The sequence below is a fragment of the Pogoniulus pusillus genome, chromosome 24 (genome assembly GCF_015220805.1).
Source record: "Pogoniulus pusillus isolate bPogPus1 chromosome 24, bPogPus1.pri, whole genome shotgun sequence".
NCBI classification, from domain to species: Eukaryota; Metazoa; Chordata; class Aves; order Piciformes; family Lybiidae; genus Pogoniulus; species Pogoniulus pusillus.
In genome coordinates this window covers 4,031,377-4,053,074 of record NC_087287.1, presented here as the reverse complement: position 1 = coordinate 4,053,074, position 21,698 = coordinate 4,031,377, and the positions used below count along the sequence as shown (strand labels likewise).

General features: G+C 59.5%; 1 protein-coding gene across 3 annotated transcripts in view; it reads right to left on the bottom strand.

Moving 5' to 3' along the window:
- Window positions 1-21,698, bottom strand: part of LOC135185912 (USP6 N-terminal-like protein) — a 55,146-nt gene that overhangs the window by 18,530 nt on the left and 14,918 nt on the right. For all 3 annotated transcript variants that reach the window (XM_064163111.1, XM_064163112.1, XM_064163113.1), the window contains exons 3-7: window positions 12,747-13,013; window positions 5,032-5,107; window positions 4,164-4,249; window positions 3,268-3,307; window positions 1,555-1,635 (exon numbers count right to left, since the gene is read on the bottom strand). In XM_064163111.1, the coding sequence (XP_064019181.1) occupies window positions 1,555-1,635; window positions 3,268-3,307; window positions 4,164-4,249; window positions 5,032-5,097 (273 nt within the window). In that variant the 5' untranslated portion in view covers window positions 5,098-5,107; window positions 12,747-13,013. The remainder of the gene's footprint in view (window positions 1-1,554; window positions 1,636-3,267; window positions 3,308-4,163; window positions 4,250-5,031; window positions 5,108-12,746; window positions 13,014-21,698) is intronic.

Sequence of the window (21,698 nt, the reverse complement as noted above, 5' to 3'; positions counted from 1 at the left end):
TGAAACCAAAGCTTCTTTCTCTTCCTTAGGGTCACCAGACTGCTCCTGCCCTGTGGGGGCCCAGCACTGCTTGCTGGGAGGCAGCAGAGCCACTTCCAGTCCCCCCTCCCCAGTCCAGCACAGGGACAATGGCACATCTGTGCCCAGAGCTGCTGGCAGGCTGGGCTGCTCTAAATGCTGCCATTCATTCCAGGAGGAGAGCTCTGGCATTTCTTGACCCAAAGAACCTCCCTCCCTTGGCCACTCCAGTCCCTGGCCACCCAGCAGGGCCTCTGACATCAGCTGCTGCCTGCTGAACACACCTAAGGACTCTTGGGGTACAGCTGAAAGGCAGGGCTGGCATCAGGACTGCTCCACACACTCCTCACCCCCAAAGCCTGGCAGCCTCCCACTGCCCAGGGGTGCCCAAACCACAGACCCACACAAGTGCTGAGGTTGGAAGAGAGCTTTGAGTTCAGCCCATTCACTCACAGCTCACAATGCCACTGCTGCCACCACCTGGCTTTGAAACCCCCCCAGCCATGGGCACTCCACTGCCAACCTGGGCAGCCTTTGCCAGTGCCTCAGGACCCTTCCTGCCAAGGAATTGTTCCTAATCTCCAACCTGAACCTCCCTTGGCACAACCTGAGGCAGTTTCCTCTTCTCCCAGGCAACAAGAGCCAGGGCAAGAGACCAATTCCCACCTTACCTTCAACACCTCCAGGCAAGAGGTAGCCAAAACCTCCCTGGGCAACCTGTGCCAGCATTGCTCAAGGTCTCATCCAGCCTGGCCTTGAATGCCTCCAGGCAGGGGACAGCCACAACCTCCCTGGGCAACCTGTGCCAGTGTCTCACCACCCTCACTGCTGAGAATTTCTCCCTCATGCCTCTGCAGAGGCACAGGATGGGTTGGATTGGAAGAGATCTCAAAGCTCAGCCAGTGCCAACTCCTCTGCCATGGGCAGGGACAACTCCCACTAGAACAGGTTGCTCAAGGCCTCATCCAACCTGGTCTGGAAGGCCTCCAGGGAGGTTGTGGAGCACAGAATCACCCAATGTGATCACTCCAGAGTGGCTGAGAGCAGGCAGGCAGAGAGGGAGCTGGGGGTGCTGGGAGAGAGGAGCTGAAGAGGAGGCAGCAGTGTACCCAGGTGGGCAGCAGAGCCAATGGCATCCTGGGCTGGCTCAGGAGCAGTGTGGGCAGCAGGACAAGGGAGGTTCTTGTGCCCCTGTGCTCAGCACTGCTCAAGCCACCCCTGGAGTGCTGTGTCCAGTTCTGGGCTACTCAAGTCAAGAGGAGGAAGTTCCTGGCAGAGAGAGTGATTGGCATTGGAATGGGCTGCCCAGGGAGGTGGTGGAGTGGCTGTGGCTGGAGGTGTTGAAGCCAAGCCTGGCTGGGGCACTTAGTGCCATGGTCTGGTTGGTTGGGCAGGGCTGGGTGCTAGGTTGGGCTGGCTGAGCTTGGAGCTCTCTGCCAACCTGCCTGGTTCTGTGATTCTTTCATCCTTCTGAGAGCCTGAAGTCACTGGGAGGCTGCAACCCTCTGGACCTCTGCTCTTCCTTCTCCCCCTTACCTTGTCACTGTTCCTGTACTTGCTCCATTTCTTCAGCATCTTCAGCCACTTGTCCACACGTTCAATTTCCTGCTGCTTTTGCTGGTGCAAGGGGGGAAGAAGACAAAAGAGATGTAAGAGAAGAAGGCTCAGGAGATGTAGCCTGAAAGCACAACTCTCCAATCCAGAGGAGGCCACCAAGATGCTGAGAGGGCTGCAGCAGCTCTGCTCTGAGCACAGGCTGAGAGAGTTGGGGCTGTGCAGCCTGCAGAAGAGAAGGCTTGGAGGAGACCTTGGAGTGGCCTTGCAGGATGTGAAGGGGGCTGCAGGAGGGCTGGGGAGGGACTATTGAGAAGGTCTGGTGATGAGAGGAGGAGGAGGAATGGGTTTGAAGTGGCAGAGGGGAGATTGAAAGTGGATGTTAGGAAGAGGGTGGTGAGACCCTGGCACAGGCTGCCCAGGGAGGTTGTGGAGCACAGAATCACCCAATGTGATCTTTGATTGGGTGATTCTGTGCTCCACAACCTCCCTGGAGGTGTTCAGGCCAGGCTAGATGAGGCCTTGAGCAACCTGTTCTAGTGGGAGGTGTCCCTGCCCATGGCAGGGTGGTAGGCACTGGCTGACCTTTGAGATCCCTTCCAACCTAACCCATTCCCTTTAGCTTCCAACTTCTTTGTTGCAGCAAGATGAAGGTTGGTCTCTTCTCCCAAGGAACAAGTGACAGGACAAGAGGAAACAGCCTCAAGTTGCCCCAGGGAAGGTTTAGGTTGGCCAAGAGGAACCATTTCATCCCCAAAAGAGTTGCCAAGTCCTGAGCCCAGGCTGCACCCAGGGCAGTGGTGCAGCCTCCATCCCTGGAGGGGTTTCAAAGCTGTGTGGATGTGGTGCTGAGGTCCCTGGTGGCAGTGCTGGGGTAAGGATTGGTTCTCTGTGACCTTAAAGGTCTCTTCCACCTAAAGGGATGCTGTGACTCTAGGTAAAGATCTCACATCAGGGATGAAGCCACTCCACAGGCAGCTGCAGGACCTGCCAACCTCACCCTGGAGTGGTGTAAAAACCACAAGAGAGAGAGGCTGAACACAGAGGAAGAACTCCCAGAGCAGTTCTCCTGCCAACAAAACTTGCTGCACCTTCACTTTGCCTCCCAGCCCAGCAGGGGAGCAGCAGCAGGATGCTCTTCAGGCTGGACCCTCACAGAGGACGTGCTACCAACTCTGGGGAGACCTTCTGGTGGCCTTGGCAGTGTTTCAAGGGCCAAGCAGAAAGCTGGGGGCAGAGTTTTGATCAGGGCCTGTTGTGCCAGGCCAAGGGGGGATGGTTTGAACTGCAAGAGGGAGACTCAGAGTGGAGAGAAGGGAGAAATGTTTGACCCTGAGGGTGGGGAGAGCCTGGTTCAGGTTGCCTGCAGAGGTAGGAGATGCCCAGGTTGAGGTTGGCTGGGGCTGTGAGCAACCTCCTCTGGCTGGAGATGTCTCTGTTGAGTGCAGGAGGCTGAGCTGGATGAGCTGGAAAGGTCCTTTCCAGCCTCTACCAGCCTGGAGCTCTGACTTAGCAGAGCAAGAAGCTCCAGCAGCTTGGGCACCATGCAGAGTGGCCCTCTTTGTGTGGGCAGCAGCAGCCAGCAGGCACTGGCTGCTTGGCTCCCACTGGCACATTCATTCCCTCCAAAGCCACCCCCTCCCCAGCAGGTGTGACAAGGACCTGGTGCCCATGATGGCAGCTGGCAGCTCTCACCTTCTCCTCCAAGGCAGTGCGGGTTGGCAGCTCCTGCTCGCTGGAAGAGCAAAGGGTCAGCGGTTAGGGAGGGGATGCTACAGCTCAGCACTGCCCCAGGCACCTGAGGAGATCCATTCAGGAGCTCCAGGCCTTCCCTGCAGCTCTCCCTGGTGAGGAAGAGGCTGGAGAGGTATCAGCCAAAGCCCCAGCACCCTGAGGCAGCTGCCAGGGGTCACCAATCACCGGACACTGCTGGGAGTCCTGGGCACAAAGCATCTCCTCAGGGCCTCCTGAGGGAGCTGGGGGGTGGGATTTAGTCTGGAGAAGAAGAGGCTGAAGAGAGACCTCATTGCTCTCTGCAGCTCCCTCAAGAAGGCTGGAGGCAGGTGGGGGGTTGAGCTGTGCTCTCAAGGAACAAGTGATAGGAGGAGAGGAAACAGAACAAGAGGGAATGGCCTCAAGCTGCCACTGGGGAGGCTTAGACTGGACATTAGGAATTGTTTTTTCCCCAGCAGGAGTGGGCACCTGGGACTGACTAAGCCAAGTCAGACAGCAGCTGAAGGGAGAGCTGCTGGACCTGCCAGGCTTGGTGCAGATGGCTGCTCTGCATGGGCATGGCAAGCAGAGAGGGCAGGAGAGGGCAGGAGAGGGCAGGAGAGGGCAGGAGAGGGCAGGAGAGGGCAGGAGAGGGCAGGAGAGGGCAGGAGAGGGCAGGAGAGGGCAGGAGAGGGCAGGAGAGGGCAGGAGAGGGCAGGAGAGGGCAGGAGAGGGCAGGAGAGGGCAGGAGAGGGCAGGAGAGGGCAGGAGAGGGCAGGAGAGGGCAGGAGAGGGCAGGAGAGGGCAGGAGAGGGCAGGAGAGGGCAGGAGAGGGCAGGAGAGGGCAGGAGAGGGCAGGAGAGGGCAGGAGGACTTACTGCAGGAATCCAAAGCGGTCTGTGACTTTGTACAGAGTGAAATCAGCATCTTCCCACGGGTCAATCTGAGCTCCCTCCTGCCGGCCCTGAAAGCAGAAAGGGCACAGATCAGCTGGCCCCAGCAGCAGGCGTGCCCCAGTGCCCCCATCCCAGCCCCAGTGCCCGCATCCCAGCCCCAATGCCTGCATCCTCTCCCAGTGCCCATATCTCACCTCCAGTGCAAGTATCCCATCCCAGTATCTACATCCCACCCCAGTGCCTTCATCCTACCCAGAGCCCACATCCCACCTCCAGTACCCACATCCCACCCCAGTGCCTGCATCCCACCTCCATCCAGTGCCCACATCTCAGCCCCAGTACCCGCATCCCACCCCAACCCAAATCCCACCTCCAGTGCCTGCATCCCACCCGTGCCTGCATCCCACCCCCAGCACACACATCCCATCCCCAGTGTCTGCATCCCACCCCAGTGCCTGCATCCCTCCCTTCCTGCACACTGAAGGCACAGAGCCAGGAGCCCAACATTTGTTGCAGAGAGCCAAGCCCAAAGCAGGCAGCAGCAATGCCCCAGCTCAGCCCAGCCTGCAGCCCTGCTGTGCCCCTGCCCTGGAGAAAGCAGCACTGGGGTGGGGGAGTTTAAAGCCATCCCAGTGGGAAGGCTGCATGGGAAGCCCTGCAGGACCCAGAAGGATCCAGGAGAAGCTTGGGGACCATGAGTGGGCCCTGGAGGCAGGAGCAGACAGGCAGAGCCTGGTGGCACAAGGGTTAGTGGGCACTGGTTGCAGGGAGCTGAAAGCTCTCACTCAGAGCATTCCTGATGGATTAGGTAGCTGCAGGCCCAGCGGGGGGTGGGGCAGGAGGTTGGTACCTTCTCATACTTGGCAACGATCTCTGCTTTCTCCTGGGCTATTATAGCCTCGATGTCCTTCTTCATGTCAGAAGCTCTGCAGCAGAAAAAGAACAGCAGAGGGGCAGAGGTGAGGGTATCTGTGCCCAGCACGGGGTTGGGGGGAAAAGGGGTTGAGGAGAGTGCCAACACAGACCCTGTGCTGGTCACTGCAGCTTCCAACCTCATCCCACACCCAAAACCAGGCTAAGGTAGAGAAGCCAGCTGGGGCCAGAGTGGCTGAGAGCAGGCAGGCAGAGGGGGAGCTGGGGGTGCTGGGAGAGAGGAGCTGCAGAGGAGGCAGCAGTGCCCAGGTGGGCAGCAGAGCCAATGGCATCCTGGGCTGGTTCAGGAGCAGTGTGGGCAGCAGGGCAAGGGAGGTTCTTGTGCCCCTGTGCTCAGCACTGCTCAGGCCACCCCTGGAGTGCTGTGTCCAGTTCTGGGCTGCCGAATTGAAGAGAGATGTTGAGGTGCTGGAAGGTGTTGAGAGAAGGGCAGCAAGGCTGGGGAGGGGCCTGGAGCAGAGCCCTGTGAGGAGAGGTTGAGGGAGCTGGGGGGGTGCAGCCTGCAGCAGAGGAGGCTCAGGGCAGAGCTCATTGCTGCCTGCAGCTGCCTGCAGGGAGGCTGTAGCCAGGTGGGGTTGGGCTCTGCTGCCAGGCAGCCAGCAGCAGAAGAAGGGGACAGAGGCTGAAGCTGTGCCAGGGCAGGTCTAGGCTGGATGTTGTTAGGAAGTTCCTGGCAGAGAGAGTGATTGGCATTGGAATGGGCTGCCCAGGGAGGTGGTGGAGTGGCTGTGGCTGGAGGTGTTGCAGCCAAGCCTGGCTGGGGCACTTAGTGCCATGGTCTGGTTGGTTGGGCAGGGCTGGGTGCTAGGTTGGGCTGGCTGAGCTTGGAGCTCTCTTCCAGCCTGCTTGGTTCCATGACTCTATGGAGCTGGGCTGCACACCAAGAGCTTGCAGCTGCCTGCTCCCTGCAGCAGGGCACAGCTGGGCTGGGAAGAATCCTGCTGAGAAGCACCACAGCTTGAAAATCATTTCCCCGTGCTCATGTGGGGAATAATCCAGCCTGGAGCAGGCTGTCCAGAGAGGCTGTGGAGTCTCCTTCCCTGGAGAGTTCCCAGACCTGTCTGGATGTGTCCCTGTGCAGCCTGCTCTGGCTGGAGGTGTCCCTGCTGCCTGCAGGGGGTTGGGCAGGATGCCCTTGGAGGGTCCCTTCCAAACCAACCCATTCTAAGCTCCCCTGACTCAGTGCAAAGTTGCCATCATTTCCAGACCACAGGAACCCTTTGAAGCTGCTCCCAAAAGGGTGATTTTGCTATCAGGATCTGCTCAGCTTCCTCTGCCCTGTGCAGGGTGGCAGCCAGCAGGAGCAGGCTGGCCAGGAGCATGGGGAACCTTCAGCACCACCCACCCTAGCCGAGTGTCACAACCCTGCTCACTGCCCAGAAGAGGAAGTGAGAGTTTCCCACGGCCCTGGGGGTACACCCAGATGTCCCCTGCCACCCTCAGCCATGACACATTACTTCTGATGGACCCATCAGCTGTGCCTCTGCTCTCCCTGCTCCCTCTGTGCCAGCACCTGCAGAGCACTTGGACACTGCCATCTTTTCCATACAGGTCACTTGCAAGTGCCACATCTGCAGCTCAGCACCAGCTCCTCCTGCCCCACTGCTCAAGGCAAACTTACACCCAGCTATGGAGGCATCAAGAGGAGGGAGGATTTGCTGCTCCTCTGCTCTGCCTGCTGAGGACCACAGCTGGAAAACTCTGTCCAGTTCTGGGCTCCCCAGGTCAAGAGGGACAGGGAATTGCTGAAGAGAGCCCAGGGGAGGCTGTGAGGATGCTGAAGGGCCTGGGACAGCTGTGTGAGGAGGAGAGGCTGAGAGCCCTGGGGATGAGAGCCTGCAGAGGAGAAGGCTGAGAGGGATCTGAGCAGTGCCTGTGAATACCTGAGGGGTGGGGGTCAGGAGGGGGCCAGGCTCTGCTCAGTGCTGTCCTGGGACAGGACAAGAGGCAGTGGACACAAAGTGAAGCCCAGGAGGTTGCAGCTGAGCATGAGGAGAAGCTTGTTTGGTGTGAGGGTGCTGGAGGCTGGAGCAGGCTGCCCAGAGAGGCTGTGGAGTCTCCTGCTCTGGAGGCTTTCACACAATCACAGCATGGCAGAGGCTGGAAGGGACCTCCAAAGCTCCTCCAGCCCAACCCCCTGCAGAGCAGGAGCACCCAGAGCAGATCACACAGGAACACAGCCAGGCAGGGCTTGAATCTCTCCAGAGGAGAAGACTCCACAACCCCCCTGGGCAGCCTGTGCCAGGCTTCTGGCACCCTCACAGGGAAAAAATTCCTCCTCAGGTTTCCATGCAGCTTCCTATGCCTCAGCTTCCACCACTGCCCCTTGTGCTGGCATTGGGCATCCCCCAGCAGAGCCTGGCTGCAGCCTCCTGGCACTCACCTGCACATCTTGATAACCACTGCTGAGGTCACCTCTCAGCTCCTGCTCTCCAAGCTCCCAGCCCCAGCTCCCTCAGGCTCTGCTCCTGACAGAGCTGTTCCATTCCCTTCAGCATCTCTGTGGCTCTGTGCTGGACTCTCTCAAGCAGTTCTGTGTCCCTCTTGAACTGGGGGCCCAGAACTGGGCACCCAGAACTGGGCACAGTGCTGCAGATGTGGCCTCAGCAGGGCAGAGCAGAGGGGCAGGAGAACCTCTCTGGACCTACTCACCACCAGTAGCTTTTTATGGTCTTCTTTTTCAAGCCTCCCCCTGGATGTGCTCCTGTATGCCCTGCTCTGGCTGCCCCTGCTCTGGCACTGGACTGGATGATCTCTAAGGTCCCTTCCAACCCAAACCTTTCCGTCATCTACTCCAACCACTTACCCAGACCACACACTTGGGCTACTTCCCTGCTCCCACTGCACCCCCAGCCAGCACAACCTCCACCATCTGCCCCAGCCACCTCTCCCAGCACCATCACCACCTTCTGTTCAGCTGCAGCCAGCCCAGGGACACAGCTAGAACTTGTTTGCTGCCACAAAGTCATTGAAAGAGGAGGAAAGGAGTTAGGTGGAGATGTGTTGGAGCTCTGAACACCCATTCAGGTCAGCAATAGCTGAGGAGGAAAGTCAGGAGGTCAACCTTGACCCAGCAGGCTGAGCTGCCTCAGACTGAAACCACAGTGGGAGGACAGAGTAAAGAAGGTGCTTGGCTGCTGCAACCACATCCAGCAGGGCTGAGACTCAACAGGTCACTGTTCCTGTTTCAGCTTCTATTTTCAAAGCCCACTTTGACAGAGAGGTTTGCATCTTCAGCTGCCTCTGGTAGAACCTGCAGGCTTAGCTTTAGAGGAACAGCCTGAAAGGAAACACTTCAGAGACCTCTCAGGGCTGGAGGAAGCCTCACAGAGCATCCAGTCCAACACCAACCCAGCCCCACCATGGCCATCAAACCATGGCCACAAGTGCCATGGCCACAGCTTGCTGCAACACCTCCAGCCATGGGCACTGCACCACCTCCCTGGGCAGCCTGTGCCAAGCCCTCACCACTCTGCCACCAAAGACATTTCTCCTCCTCTCCAACCTAACTCTCCCCTGGCACAATTTCAGGCCAGGTCCTCTCCTTCCATCACCTGAGACCAGGCAGCAGAGCCCAACCCCAGCTGACTGCAGCCTCCTCTCAGGGAGCTGCAGAGAGCAATGAGCTCTGCCCTCAGCCTCCTCTGCTCCACACTGCACACCCCCAGCTCCCTCAGCTGCTGCTCCCCAGCCCTCTTCTCCAGACCCTTCCCCACCTTTGCTGCCCTTCTCTGGACCTGCTCCAGCCTCTCAGTGTCCTTCTGGCAGTGAGGAGCTCAAAACTGACCCCAGCACTCAAGCTGTGCCCTCAGCAGTGCCCAGCACAGAGGCACCATCCCTGCCCTGCTGCTGGCCACCCCATTGCTGATCCAGGCCATGCTGTTGGTGCCCTTCTTGCCCACCTGGGCACAGCCTGGCTCATCTCCAGCTGCTGTCACCCAGCACCCCCAGCTCCTGTTCTGCTGGGCACCCTCCAGCCACTCTGATCCCAGCCTGGAGCCCTGCTGGGCTGAGACCCTGGCACCAGGGGCACCTGCAGCCTGCTCTCCGTGCCAGCCAAGCTCTTCTCCCCCTCGTACAGCTACTAGAGGTTGGCACAGCAGCTTGCACAGCCTGCAGTCCCCCTGGCCATGCACACTGCTGCAACTTGAAGCAAAGGTGACTGAAGCCCACCAGGGCATGTTCAGTGCCTCCAAGGGGCCCCTGCAGATGCTGCAGGCTGCTGCCTGCCCACCAGCTTCCCGTCCCGGCTGCTTGGCACAACCAAAGTGGGGCACAGCCAGCAGCCACGAGCTGAGAGAGCAGCTGGCAGCAGGAGCTCTGTCCCCTACCACGACCTAAAGCCTTCCAGAAGCAAAAGCCATGGGGTTTGCACCACCACAGCTGTACCTACCAAGTACAGCCCAAACCAGCCCCGCTTCGGGTCCGCTTCGACGGCATCGCCGCGCTCAAGGAGAGCCTCAAAGGCTGCTGGGAGGGGCAGGAGGAGCTGGGGCAGTGGGCATGGGCAAGGCTGTGTGCCCCAAGAGGTGCTGAGTGCAGGAGGAAGTGACAGCCACGTGTCAGAGCCACAGGCAGAGCTGCTGCTGCTGCTGCTGCTGCTGCGCCAGCTCAGCGCCCACGCGGAAGGCAGGATGCAGACCCTCTGAGGGGTGGTACCCCAGCAGCCAGCACCCCCTGCCCTGGCACCTTTGGGCAGTGGGCATTAGGAGCCCAAGGGTCATCTCAGAAAGGACACAGCATAGAATCAGATGGGATCATAGAATGGGTTGGATTGGAAGGGATCTCAAAGCTCAGCCATAGGCAGGGACACCTCCCACTAGAGCAGGTTGCTAAAGGCCTCATCCAGCCTGGTCCTGAACACCTCCCTGGGCAACCTGTGCCAGGGTCTCACCACCCTCTTCCTAACATCCACCTTCAATCTCCCCTCTGCCACTTCAAACCCATTCCTCCTCCTCCTCCTCTCATCACCAGACCTTCACAATAGTCCCACCCCAGTCCTCCTGCAGCCCCCTTCACATCCTGCAAGGCCACTCCAAGGTCTCCTCCAAGCCTTCTCTTCTCCAGGCTGCAGAGCCCCAACTCTCTCAGCCTGTCCTCACAGCAGAGCTGCTGCAGCCCTCTCAGCATCTTGGTGGCCTCCTCTGCACTGGCTCCAACACTTCCATGTCCTGCTTGTGCTGGAGGCTCCAGAACTGCAGCCAGGACTGCAGGTGGAGGCTGAGGAAAGCAGAGCCAAGGGGCAGAATCCCTTCCCTTGCCCTGTGCCCACACTTCTCTTGCTGCAGCCCAGCTCACCATCATCATCATCACCACAGGTTGCCCAGGGAGGCTGTGGATGGCCCTTCCCTGGAAGCTGGACGAGGCCTTGAGCAACCTGTTCTAGTGGGAGGTGTCCCTGCCTATGGCAGGGGGGTTGGAACTGGCTGATCTCTAAGGTCCCTTCCAACCCAAACCATTCTGCCATCTCCTCCAACCACTTAACCAGACCACACATTGGGGCTACTGCCCTGCTTCTGTGCTCCACAACCTCCCTGGGCAACCTGTGCCAGCCTCTCCCCACCCTCACTAACAACAATTCCTTCCTCATCTCCACCTTCAACCTCCCCAGCTCCAAGCCATTCCCCCCTCCTCCTGGCACTCCTCTGCTTGCAGCAAGGACTCCTGCTGAACCTCATCCACAGCTCTCTGCTTGTGACCAAACCCAAGCTGCAAACAGCTTGGCCAGGAAGCGGCTCTGAACCGAGACGTCACCGGATGGCAGGAGCCCAACCTCAGCCCAAATCCGGCCCCCACTTGCAACCCAGCTCCCAGCAGGATGTGACACAGGCACTCAGAAAGTGACTGCAGGCTGCCAGGACTGAAAGCAAGACACAGGAGATCCTGTTTGCATCTTTACTTCCCGTGACTACAGCACAAACCTGAGGGCAGAGGAGGAAGCTTTGGTTTCTCTCGGAGCATCAGGAGCACCCAAGCCAGTTGGAGGAGGAGAAGAGTCCTGTTCTGACTGTCCTGGGGGGGAGTTGTGACAATGACTGCCCAGAGATCACTCTGGGGGGGTCACCTTCCAGTATCTGAAGGGGCCTAGAGGTGTGCAAAGACAGGCTGGGGGAGTTGGGCTCTGTGTCTGCTGATGCTGCAGCAGCTCAGCTGCAAGGAGCAGACCTCTGCTCTCCACCTCTGCTCTCCTCCTCTGCCCATCCTTGGGCAGAAGACCCTAAGCTGGTGGGGGAGGAGCTGGGCAGGAGCCAGCAGTGGGCACTGGCAGCCCAGAAAGGCCAAGGGCAGCCTGGGCTGCATCCAAAGCAGTGTGGGCAGAGCTGGAGAGAGGATCCTGCCCCTCTGCTCTGCTCTGGGGACACCTCACCTGCAGGGCTGGGGGCAGCTGTGGGACCCCAACACAAGAGAGACCTGGAGGTGATGGAGAGGCTCCAGAGGAGTTTCCCAAGGATCTAGAGAGAGACATAAAGTCCCAGAGCTATGCACTCCATGACTGTAGAAGCCTTTTCCAACCCAAACAATTCCATGCCTCTATTCTACGCTGTGATTCCTCACATCTGCCCCCAACACCTCTGCTGTAGATGTGTTTTAGAGCAGCTCTGCTCATCCTCAGCCACCACAGCTAAGATGAAGCTGAAAAATGAAGAGCACAAGTTCCAATGCTCTGAGACACCTTTGACAGCAGAGCAGGTCCAGGTGAGGCCACAAAGATGATCAGAGGCTGCAGAAGCTCTGCTGTGGGGCCAGGCTGGCAGAGTTGGGGCTGTTGAGGCTGCAGAAGAGAAGGCTGCAGGCAGAGCTCAGAGCTGCACTTCAGTACCTGCAGGGGAGCTGCAGGCAGGCTGGGGAGGGACTGTTCAGAAGGGGCTGTGGGGACAGGCTGAGGCCAATGGTTTGGAAGTGGAGCAGGGCAGAGTTAGGTTGGAGCTGAGGAGGAAGCTGTGCAGAGTGAGGGTGGGCAGAGGCTGGCACAGGCTGCCCAGAGCTGTGCTTGAGGCCCCATCCCTGGAGCCATTGGAGCTGAGCCTTGCTGTGTGCCTGTGCAGCCTGCTCTGGCTGGAGGGGTCCCTGCTGCCTGCAGGGGCTTGGGCAGGATGCCCTTGGGGGGTCCCTTCCATCCCAGTGCAAGCTGTGAACTGTGAGTTGGAGAAGGGAGTGTGGAAATACAACCCAGGTGTAAGCAGAGATCTTCCAGAGGACAAACCTTGTGAGGAGCAGCTGAGGGAGCTGGGGGTGTGCAGTGTGGGGAAGAGGAGGCTGAGGGCAGAGCTCATTGCTCTCTGCAGCAACCTGAGAGGAGCCTGCAGCCAAGTGAGGGTCAGTTTCTTCTCCCAAGTGACAAGTGATAAGAGTCAGTGGCCTCAAGCTGCCCACATGGAGGGTTAGGTTGGCCATGAGGAACAATTTCTTCCCCCAAAGGGTTGCCAAGGCCTGGCCCAGGCTGCCCAGGGCAGTGCTGCAGTTCCCATCCCTGGAGGAGCTGTGTGGCTGTGATGCTGAGGGACACAGTTCAGTGGTGCCCTGGCAGTGCTGGGGTAAGGACTGGACTGGGTGACCTGGAAGGGCTCTCCCAAGCTGAACAACTCACTGCATGGTTCTAAGCAGCACCACATGTGAGCAACATGACCTTACCTGAGCCTGGTATCAGGTGCTGAGATGCATCAGTTCAGCTGGAGCTGTCCTCTCCCCTGCAGGCATCTGCCTGGCAGGAGCTGGTAGTCTCCACTGCGAGGTGGCAGCCAGCAGAGCCCCTGGGGCAGGCACTCCTTGGCCTCACTCCCGAAGTGCCAGCTCAGTGTGGGCACTCTGCTCTCCACTCCCCTGGCACCACACAGCTCGCTGGGGGGAAGGGGGAGGCAGGAGGCAAGCCATAGGCAACTCTCTCCTCTTCTGGGTTCACTGCAAAGGAAATCAGAAGCTGGTGAGTCTCCAGGCCTGGCCCACCCTTGGCCAGCATCCCAGGTCCCTGCACACAGAGGGAGGGCAGGTCCCATGGGAGCAGGCAGCAAGGCAGAGTCCCAGCCTGGCAGGGAAGGAAGAAGCTGCAGAGGGAGGACACAAATCCACAGGCACAAATCCAGGCTGGGTGCAGAGTGGGTTGGGAGCAGCCCATTCCAATGCCAACCACTCTCTCTGCCAGCAACTTCCTAACAACATCCAGCCTAGACCTGCCCTGGCACAGCTTCAGGCTGTGTCCCCTTCTTCTGCTGCTGGCTGCCTGGCAGCAGAGCCCAACCCCACCTGGCTACAGCCTCCCTGCAGGCAGCTGCAGGCAGCAATGAGCTCTGCCCTGAGCCTCCTCTGCTGCAGGCTGCACCCCCCAGCTCCCTCAGCCTCTCCTCACAGGGCTGTGCTCCAGGCCCCTCCCCAGCCTTGCTGCCCTTCTCTCAGCACCTTCCAGCACCTCAACATCTCTGCAATTCATCAGCCCAGAGCTGGACACAGCACTCCAGGGGTGGCCTGAGCAGTGCTGAGCACAGGGGTGGGCACAAGAACCTCCCTTGTCCTGCTGCCCACACTGCTCCTGAGCCAGCCCAGGATGCCACTGGCTCTGCTGCCCACCTGGGCACTGCTGCCTCCTCTGCAGCTCCTCTCTGCCAGCACCCCCAGCTCCCTCTCTGCCTGCCTGCTCTCAGCCACTCTGACCCCAGCCTGCAGTGCTGCTTGGGGTTGCTGTGGCCAAAGTGCAGAACCCTGCACTTGGCCTTGCTCAGTCTCCTCCCATTGGCCTCTGCCCACCCATCCAGCCTGGCCAGGTCCCTCTGCAGGGCTCTGCTACCCTCCAACAGATCAACAGAAGAGCTCAGACAGACAAGGAACCAGCAATGGGGATGGAGGACAGACCCATGCCCTTGGTACCAGCAGCTTGCCAGCCTAGGAGGTGTTATAAAAGCAACTTGGAAGGGTCTTGGGAATTGGGGGTTTGTAAGAGTGTTGAAATCAAACATCTATGACAGAGGCAAAGAATGGGTTGGGCTGGAAGGGAGCTTCAAAGCTCACCCAGCCCAACCCCCTGCACTCAGCAGGGACATCCTCCACTAGAGCAGGTTGCCCACAGTCCTCTCCAGCCAGGGACACAGTTTTGCCTTGCACATGGACCCTCAGCAGCTGGAGTAGCTCCTGAGCAGCTGAAGGCCCCATCCAGGGCTGCTGATATCACCAAGGGCTGCCAGCTTGAGCCCCAGGGCACCAGAGGAGCTGGCAGAGCACTGCCAGCAGGCTTCCTGGCATGTCCCATCCTGTCAGGATGCACAGCCCCAGCACTCCTGGGCTACTTGAAACCAGCCTGAACCAGAAATTCAGGTTTCCCAGCTCCACATCTTCCCCATCCCAGGTTTGGAAACCACCTGTGATGATCACACCAGAGGCAGGTTGGTTTCTGGGGGAGGAACCTTGTGCCCAAGCACACAGAACTGCAGAAGGTTAAGGGTTGGAGGGGACCTGCAGAGCTCATCCAGGCCAACCCCCTGCCAGAGCAGGGGCAGCCAGGGCAGGGCACACAGCAACACATCCAGGGGGGCTGGAAAGCCTCCAGAGCAGGAGACTCCACAGCCTCTCTGGGCAGCCTGCTCCAGCCTCCAGCACCCTCACACCAAACAAGCTTCTCCTCATGCTCAGCTGCAACCTCCTGGGCTCCACTTTGTGCCCATTGCCTCTTGTCCTGTCCCAGGACAGCACTGAGCAGAGCCTGGCCCCCTCCTGACCCCAGAAGCAGCTGGTGGCAACCTTAGAGCTGCTGCAGAAGGGAAACACTGAAGAATCCCAGACTGGTAGGGGTTGGAAGGGATCTCTGGGGATCATCCAGTCCAAACCCCACCATGCCAGAGCAGGTCACACAGGTTCCAGTGGGTTCTGAAGACCAAGGCAGCCCTTGGCCCTTCACAGGATGCACCCAACTCTAACACCACTGCCCCTGAGCCTCAAAACCCACCAAGCTGACACAACTCAACACTCCTCCTGCCTGTGAGGCTGCTCCTCTCTCTTCTCCTCCCCCTCCAGCGATGCACTTTTGGCTGAAAAACCTTCTGCAAGCCCAAAAGCTGGCAGGGAAGTGTTAGGGAAAACACATTCCTAAGAGAAGGTCACCAAAGGACAACAGCTTGGGAATAGCTGCAGCTAAAAATACCTGAGCCCCACAGCCCTTCTGGGGAGCAAACAGCAGCAGATGTCACTTCCCGACGGCACCGCCGCGGCTGTCTGCTCCCAGCGCTGCCTGCTCCTGCCAAGGAACACAGCCACAGGGCTGGAGAAAGGACCTGCAGCCCACCACGAGGCTGGCAAAGGCTCCTGCGCCGGGGAGGTTCCAAACCCTGCCCCAGGCGCTGCCCAGCAGGGCCAGAGAGGGCATCCTGCCCCTTGGCTCTGCTCTGAGCTCTCCTCCAGTCCTGCCTCCAGCTCTGCTCAGAGCTCACCTCCAATCCTGCCTCCAGCTCTGCTCAGAGATCACCTCCAATCCTGCCTCCAGCTCTGCTCAGAGCTCACCTCCAATCCTGCCTCCAGCCCTGCTCAGAGCTCACCTCCAATCCTGCCTCCAGCCCTGCTCAGAGCTCACCTCCAATCCTGCCTCCAGCTCTGCTCAGAGCTCACCTCCAATCCTGCCTCCAGCTCTGCTCTGAGCTCACCTTCAGTCCTGCCTCCAGCCCTGCTCAGACCTCACCTCCAGTCCTGCCTCCAGCCCTGCTCAGACCTCACCTCCAATCCTGCCTCCAGCTCTGCTCAGACCTCACCTCCAATCCTGCCTCCAGCTCTGCTCAGACCTCACCTCCAATCCTGCCTCCAGCTCTGCTCAGACCTCACCTCCGATCCTGCCTCCAGCTCTGCTGTCCCCAGCAGAAGGAGGGCACAGAGCTGCTGGAGTGAGGCCAGAGCAGGCCACAGAGATGCTGCAAGGGCTGGAGCAGCTCTGCTGTGAGCACAGGCTGAGGCAGCTGGGGGTGTGCAGCCTGCAGAGGAGAAGGCTCCAGGGGCACCTGAGAGCTGCTGCCAGAGCCTGAAGGGATCCTGCAGGAAGGCTGCAGAGAGACTTCTGCTGAGGCTGTCTGGAGCCAGGCCAAGAGGGGATGGTGGAGTGGAGCTGAGGCAGAGCAGGGTTAGAGTGGAGCTGAGGCAGAAGTTGTGGAGTGTGAGGGTGGTGAGAGCCTGGCACAGGCTGCCCAGGGAGGCTGTGGAGCACAGAATCAGACGGAAGATCACTTCTGTGATTCTGTGTGAGTGCCTAAATCGTCTCCTCCTCGTTCCAATCACCAAAGGTAAGGATTGCCTTTGTTACCCTCCCAGACTCAGGAGGTGCCTGGCTGAAGGCTCAGGGCTGCAAATCAACAGAGACTCAGTTGCTCTGTGGCCTCCCCGGGCTCAGCCCAGTTTGAATGCCCAGGATGTCTGGCATCAGCTGGAAATCCTGATGGCATATGTGTACCGGGGGCATGGCACCGGCAAGCGGCGCAGGGAGGGGGCAGGGACCCGCCCCGGGGCCGCCAGCCAGAGCCCTGCGAATGCAGAACGCACAGGGAGCCCCTCCGGGCAGCTGCACCTGAGCAGTGCCTGCCGAGAACACCCCCACCAGAACACCTCCTCCAGAGCATCACCAGGACACCTCCATGCCAGAGCACTGCTGCCACATCACCACCGCCAGAGCACCCCCACCAGAGCATCTCTGCCACAGCACCGCTGCCAGAGCACCCCCACCAGAGCATCTCTGCCACAGCACCGCTGCCAGAGCACCCCCACCAGAGCATCTCTGCACAGCATCGCTGCCAGAGCACCCCCACCAGAGCATCTCTGCCACAGCACCGCTGCCAGAGCACCCCCACCAGAGCATCTCTGCCACAGCATCGCTGCCAGAGCACCCCCACCAGAGCATCTCTGCCACAGCACCGCTGCCAGAGCACCCCCCCCAGAGCATCTCTGCCACAGCATCGCTGCCAGAGCACCCCCCCCAGAGCATCTCTGCCACAGCACCGCTGCCAGAGCACCCCCACCAGAGCATCTCTGCCACAGCATCGCTGCCAGAGCACCCCCACCAGAGCATCTCTGCACAGCATCGCTGCCAGAGCACCCCCACCAGAGCATCTCTGCCACAGCACCGCTGCCAGAGCACCCCCACCAGAGCATCTCTGCCACAGCACCGCTGCCAGAGCACCCCCACCAGAGCATCTCTGCCACAGCACCGCTGCCAGAGCACCCCCACCAGAGCATCTCTGCCACAGCATCGCTGCCAGAGCACCCCCACCAGAGCATCTCTGCACAGCATCGCTGCCAGAGCACCCCCACCAGAGCATCTCTGCCACAGCATCGCTGCCAGAGCACCCCCACCAGAGCATCTCTGCCACAGCATCGCTGCCAGAACAGCTCCCTCAGAGCATCTCCGACAGAACAACTGCACCAGGAGAGCTCCCCCAGAGCATCTCTGCCAGAGCAGGTTGGAAGAGAGCTCCAAGCTCAGCCAGCCCAACCTAGCACCCAGCCCTGCCCAACCAACCAGACCATGGCACTAAGTGCCCCAGCCAGGCTTGGCTGCAACACCTCCTGCCACAGCCACTCCACCACCTCCCTGGGCAGCCCATTCCAATGCCAATCACTCTCTCTGCCAGGAACTTCCTAACAACATCCAGCCTAGACCTGCCCTGCCACAGCTTCAGGCTCTGTCCCCTTCTTCTGCTGCTGGCTGCCTGGCAGCAGAGCCCAACCCCACCTGGCTACAGCCTCCCTGCAGGCAGCTGCAGGCAGCAATGAGCTCTGCCCTGAGCCTCCTCTGCTGCAGGCTGCACACCCCCAGCTCCCTCAGCCTCTCCTCACAGGGCTCTGCTCCAGGACCCTCCCCAGCCTTGCTGCCCTTCTCCAAACACCTTCCAGCACCTCAGCATCTCTCTTGAGTGGAGGAGCCCAGAACTGGACACAGCACTCCAGGGGTGGCCTGAGCAGTGCTGAGCACAGGGGCAGGAGAACCTCCCTTGTCCTGCTGCCCACACTGCTCCTGAGCCAGCCCAGGATGCCATTGGCTCTGCTGCCCACCTGGGCACAGTGGTGTTTAAGGCCAGGCTGGATGAGGCTGTGGGCAGCCTGCTCTCATGTGAGGTGTCCCTGCCCATGGCAGGGGGGTTGGAACTGGCTGATCCCTGTGGCCCCTTCCAACCCTGACTGACTCTATGATTCTATGACTGGGGTCTGCTGAGAGCCAGCCAGTGCCAAGGGCCACAGAGATGCAGTGGGGAAGAGCTTTGCAGCCACCACCTCCCTCCAGCCAGCTCAGCCCAGAGGAACTTGGCAGCAGTGCCCTCATGATGTCACCACTGGGTTTGGTGTCTGAAGAGAGGAAGCTTTTAATAGGATTTCCCACTGCCAAAGCTGATAAAGCCAACCCCCATGGCCAGCACCTCAGGCAGAGGGGAAACAGCCCCAAGCCACAGCAGTGCCTCAGGAGAGCAACCACCACTCCAGCTCCACTGCCTCACAGCAGCACCCTGGGCACAAGGCAGCAGGGGCTGAACACCTCCCACCAGCACAGGTTGCTCATCCTGCCTGACCCTGAACACCTCCAGGGAGGCTGTGGAGCACAGAAGCACAGAATGTGATCAAAGATCACATTCTGTGCTTCTGTGCTCCACAGCCTCCCTGGGCAGCCTGTGCCAGTGTCTCCCCACCCTCACAGCCAACAATTTCTTCCTCATCTCCACTCTCACTCTCCCCTCTCTCAGCTCAAAGCCATAGTCCCTTGGCCTGGCACTCCCAGCCCTTGTAAGAGAGGAAAACAAAGATGAGGAGGGAGGAGAGGGAGACATTAAAATACTTTCCTTAAAGAGAGGGGCAAAGGCTTCAAACCAGAGCAGAGCAGATTGAGATTGGATGTGAGGAACAAGTTCAGCAGCAGGAGGACTGCAACAGGTTGCCCAGGGAGGTGGTTGAGGCTCCATGCCTGGAGATATTGCAGGTGAGGCTGGAGAGGGCTGTGGGCAGCCTGCTCTAGTGGAAGATGTCCCTGCTGAGAGCAGGGAGCTTGAAGTGGATGAGCTTTGGAGGTTCCTTCCAGCCCAGAGCACTCTGTGACTCTGTAAATCAAAGGCACCAGCATCTCAGAGAGGTTTCCCAGCTCCACCTCACCTCACTCTGCTTCCCAAGAGCCAAGTGAGGCTTCTGCACCTTCAGAGGGCTGCTGGCTGCCAGCACCTGAAGCTGAAGGCAGCAGGCAGCAGCCTTTGCTGGAGGTTCTCAGACAAGGTCACTAAGGAAAGCACAAGCAGCTGAGCCCCTGTGTGTCATCTTCCTCCTCATCACTGCTCAGCACTCCCCGGGGGCAGTTCCCCTGCCTCCCCCTCTGCCTCCCTGGCCGGGCACCCTCCCTGGGAGCGGGTGAGAGAGCTCAGTGAGTCATGCTGCAGCCATGTGGCTGGGAGCTGCTCCCTGCCCAGCTCCTCGGAACAGCCTTTTATGGTATTTTCAGAGGGGAAGCTGCTGTGGGCTGCAGAACTTTGCCTTGGGGCTCACAAGCAGCCTCAGAGCAAAGAGCTCAGCACCCCCTGGGGCTTCAGGGGGAGCAACCAGGAGCCAGCAAGTGATGAGCAAGCTGATGCCACTCTGCTCTCCAGGGACTTCCTTACCCAGGGATGCCACTCACGGGCTCACAGGATGTCAGGGGTGGGAAAAGACCCAAAGAGATCATCCAGTCCAACCCCCCTGACAGAGCAGGACCACACAATCTAGCTCAGGTCACACAGGAACACATCCAGACAGGCCACTGAAGGAGACTCCACAACCTCTCTGGGCAGCCTGTGCCAGGGCTCTGGCACCCTTACAGTCAAGAAGTTCCCCCTTGTGTTGAGCTGGAGCCTCCTGTGCTGCAGCTTCCATCCACTGCTCCTTGTCCTGTCACAGGAGCAAGTGAGCAGAGCCTGTCCCCCCCTCCTGCCCCCCAGCCCTCAGCTATTTACAGGCATTGCTCAGATCTCTCTCAGCCTTCTCCTCTCCACACTCTCAGCCCCAGGTCCCTCAGCCTCTCCTCCTCAGGCAGTGCTGCAGTCCCTTCAGCATCCTTGCAGCCCTCCCTTGGACTCTCTCCAGCAGATCCCTGTGCCTCTTGAGCTGGGGAGCCCAGCACTGGATGCAGTATTCCAGGTGGGACCTCAGCAGGGCAGAGGAGAGGCAGAGGAGAACCTCCCTAGATCTGCAGGACACATTTGTCTTAATGCCCCCCAGGACCCCATTTGCCCTCTTGCCCAGCAGGGCTCATTGCTGTGCCATGGATGTTGCCCACCAGCACTGCCAGCTCCCTCTCCACAGAGCTGCTCTCCAGCAGATCACCTCCCAACCTGCACTGCTGCAGGTTATGATCCCTCCCCAGGTGCAGGACTCTGCACTGATCCTCACTGAACCTCATTTGGTTCCTCTGTGCCCAGCTCTCACTGCATGGCTGCTCCACACAGCACCATCACAGCCCATCCACCACACAGCTCCCTGGCTGCCTCCACCACCCTCTGAGCCAGATGTGAGAGCACAGGGAAGGTATGAGCTGCTCTCTGGACACCTCAGGCTGCTGCCCAGCATCCTATGGAGTCATTCCCTGAGCCCTACCACCCTTTGGCAAGACACCAGTGACCTCTTCAGCACCTCCAGAAGGAGCCAGCAGACAGACACACTCCTTCCACCACTGGGGGGCTGCCAGCACAGGAGAAGCTGGCAAGGATGCCAAAGTCCCTGCCCTCAGTGTGACCTGAGGACATCTCTTTCCAAGCAGGGACAAAGCTGATTCTGTAGGGTTTCTAATTCATGTGAATTTAGCTGAGACAGAGCAGAGGTTGTGGGGTAAGAGCAGGTAGGGGTTGTGCAGCTAAAGCAAAGTGAAAGCACCACCAAGAAGGGAGGTGGGAGAGAAACCACTCCCCAGGTTTGTGGATGACAGCACAGGCAGCTGAGACAGAGCAAGAGGTGGCTGGGGAAGAGCAGGCAGGGGTCATGCAGCTAAAGCAAAGTGAAAGCACCACCAAGAAGGGAGGTGGGAGAGAAACCACTCTCCAGGCTTGTGGATGACAGCACAGGCAGCTGAGACAGAGCAAGAGGTGACTGGGGAAGAGCAGGCAGGGGTCATGCAGCTAAAGCAAAGTGAAAGCACCACCAAGAAGGGAGGTGGGAGAGAAACCACTCCCCAGGCTTGTGGATCACAGCACAAACAGCTCCAGCTGGGCAAGGTAAAAGCATCACAGAAGCCCAGACCGGTGGGGGTTGGGAGAGACCTTCCAGCACCTGCTCTGCAGAGGCATCACCAGGGGACAGGCTTTGCAAAGGCTGCCAGCTCCTCACCCCTCCGTGGTGCAGCCTGTCCCAAACAGCCTCTGAAGGTCTCAGCAGCATCAGCTCCAGAGCACCCAATAAGCATCCATCTCCCTGCTGCTTTCACACAACCTCTGGAGCTGATCTCCTCCAAGCCCCTGCCAAAAGCAGAGCACCCACAGCAGCTTGCCAAAGAGCACAACAGGCAGCTGGGGACAGAAGCACTCCAGAGGAGCCTGCACAAGCTCTCTGGGCAGCTTGTTTCAGGCCTCCAGCAAAGCAGCAGCTTTTGAAGGAGCTGAGGGGGACAGATGACATCAGAGG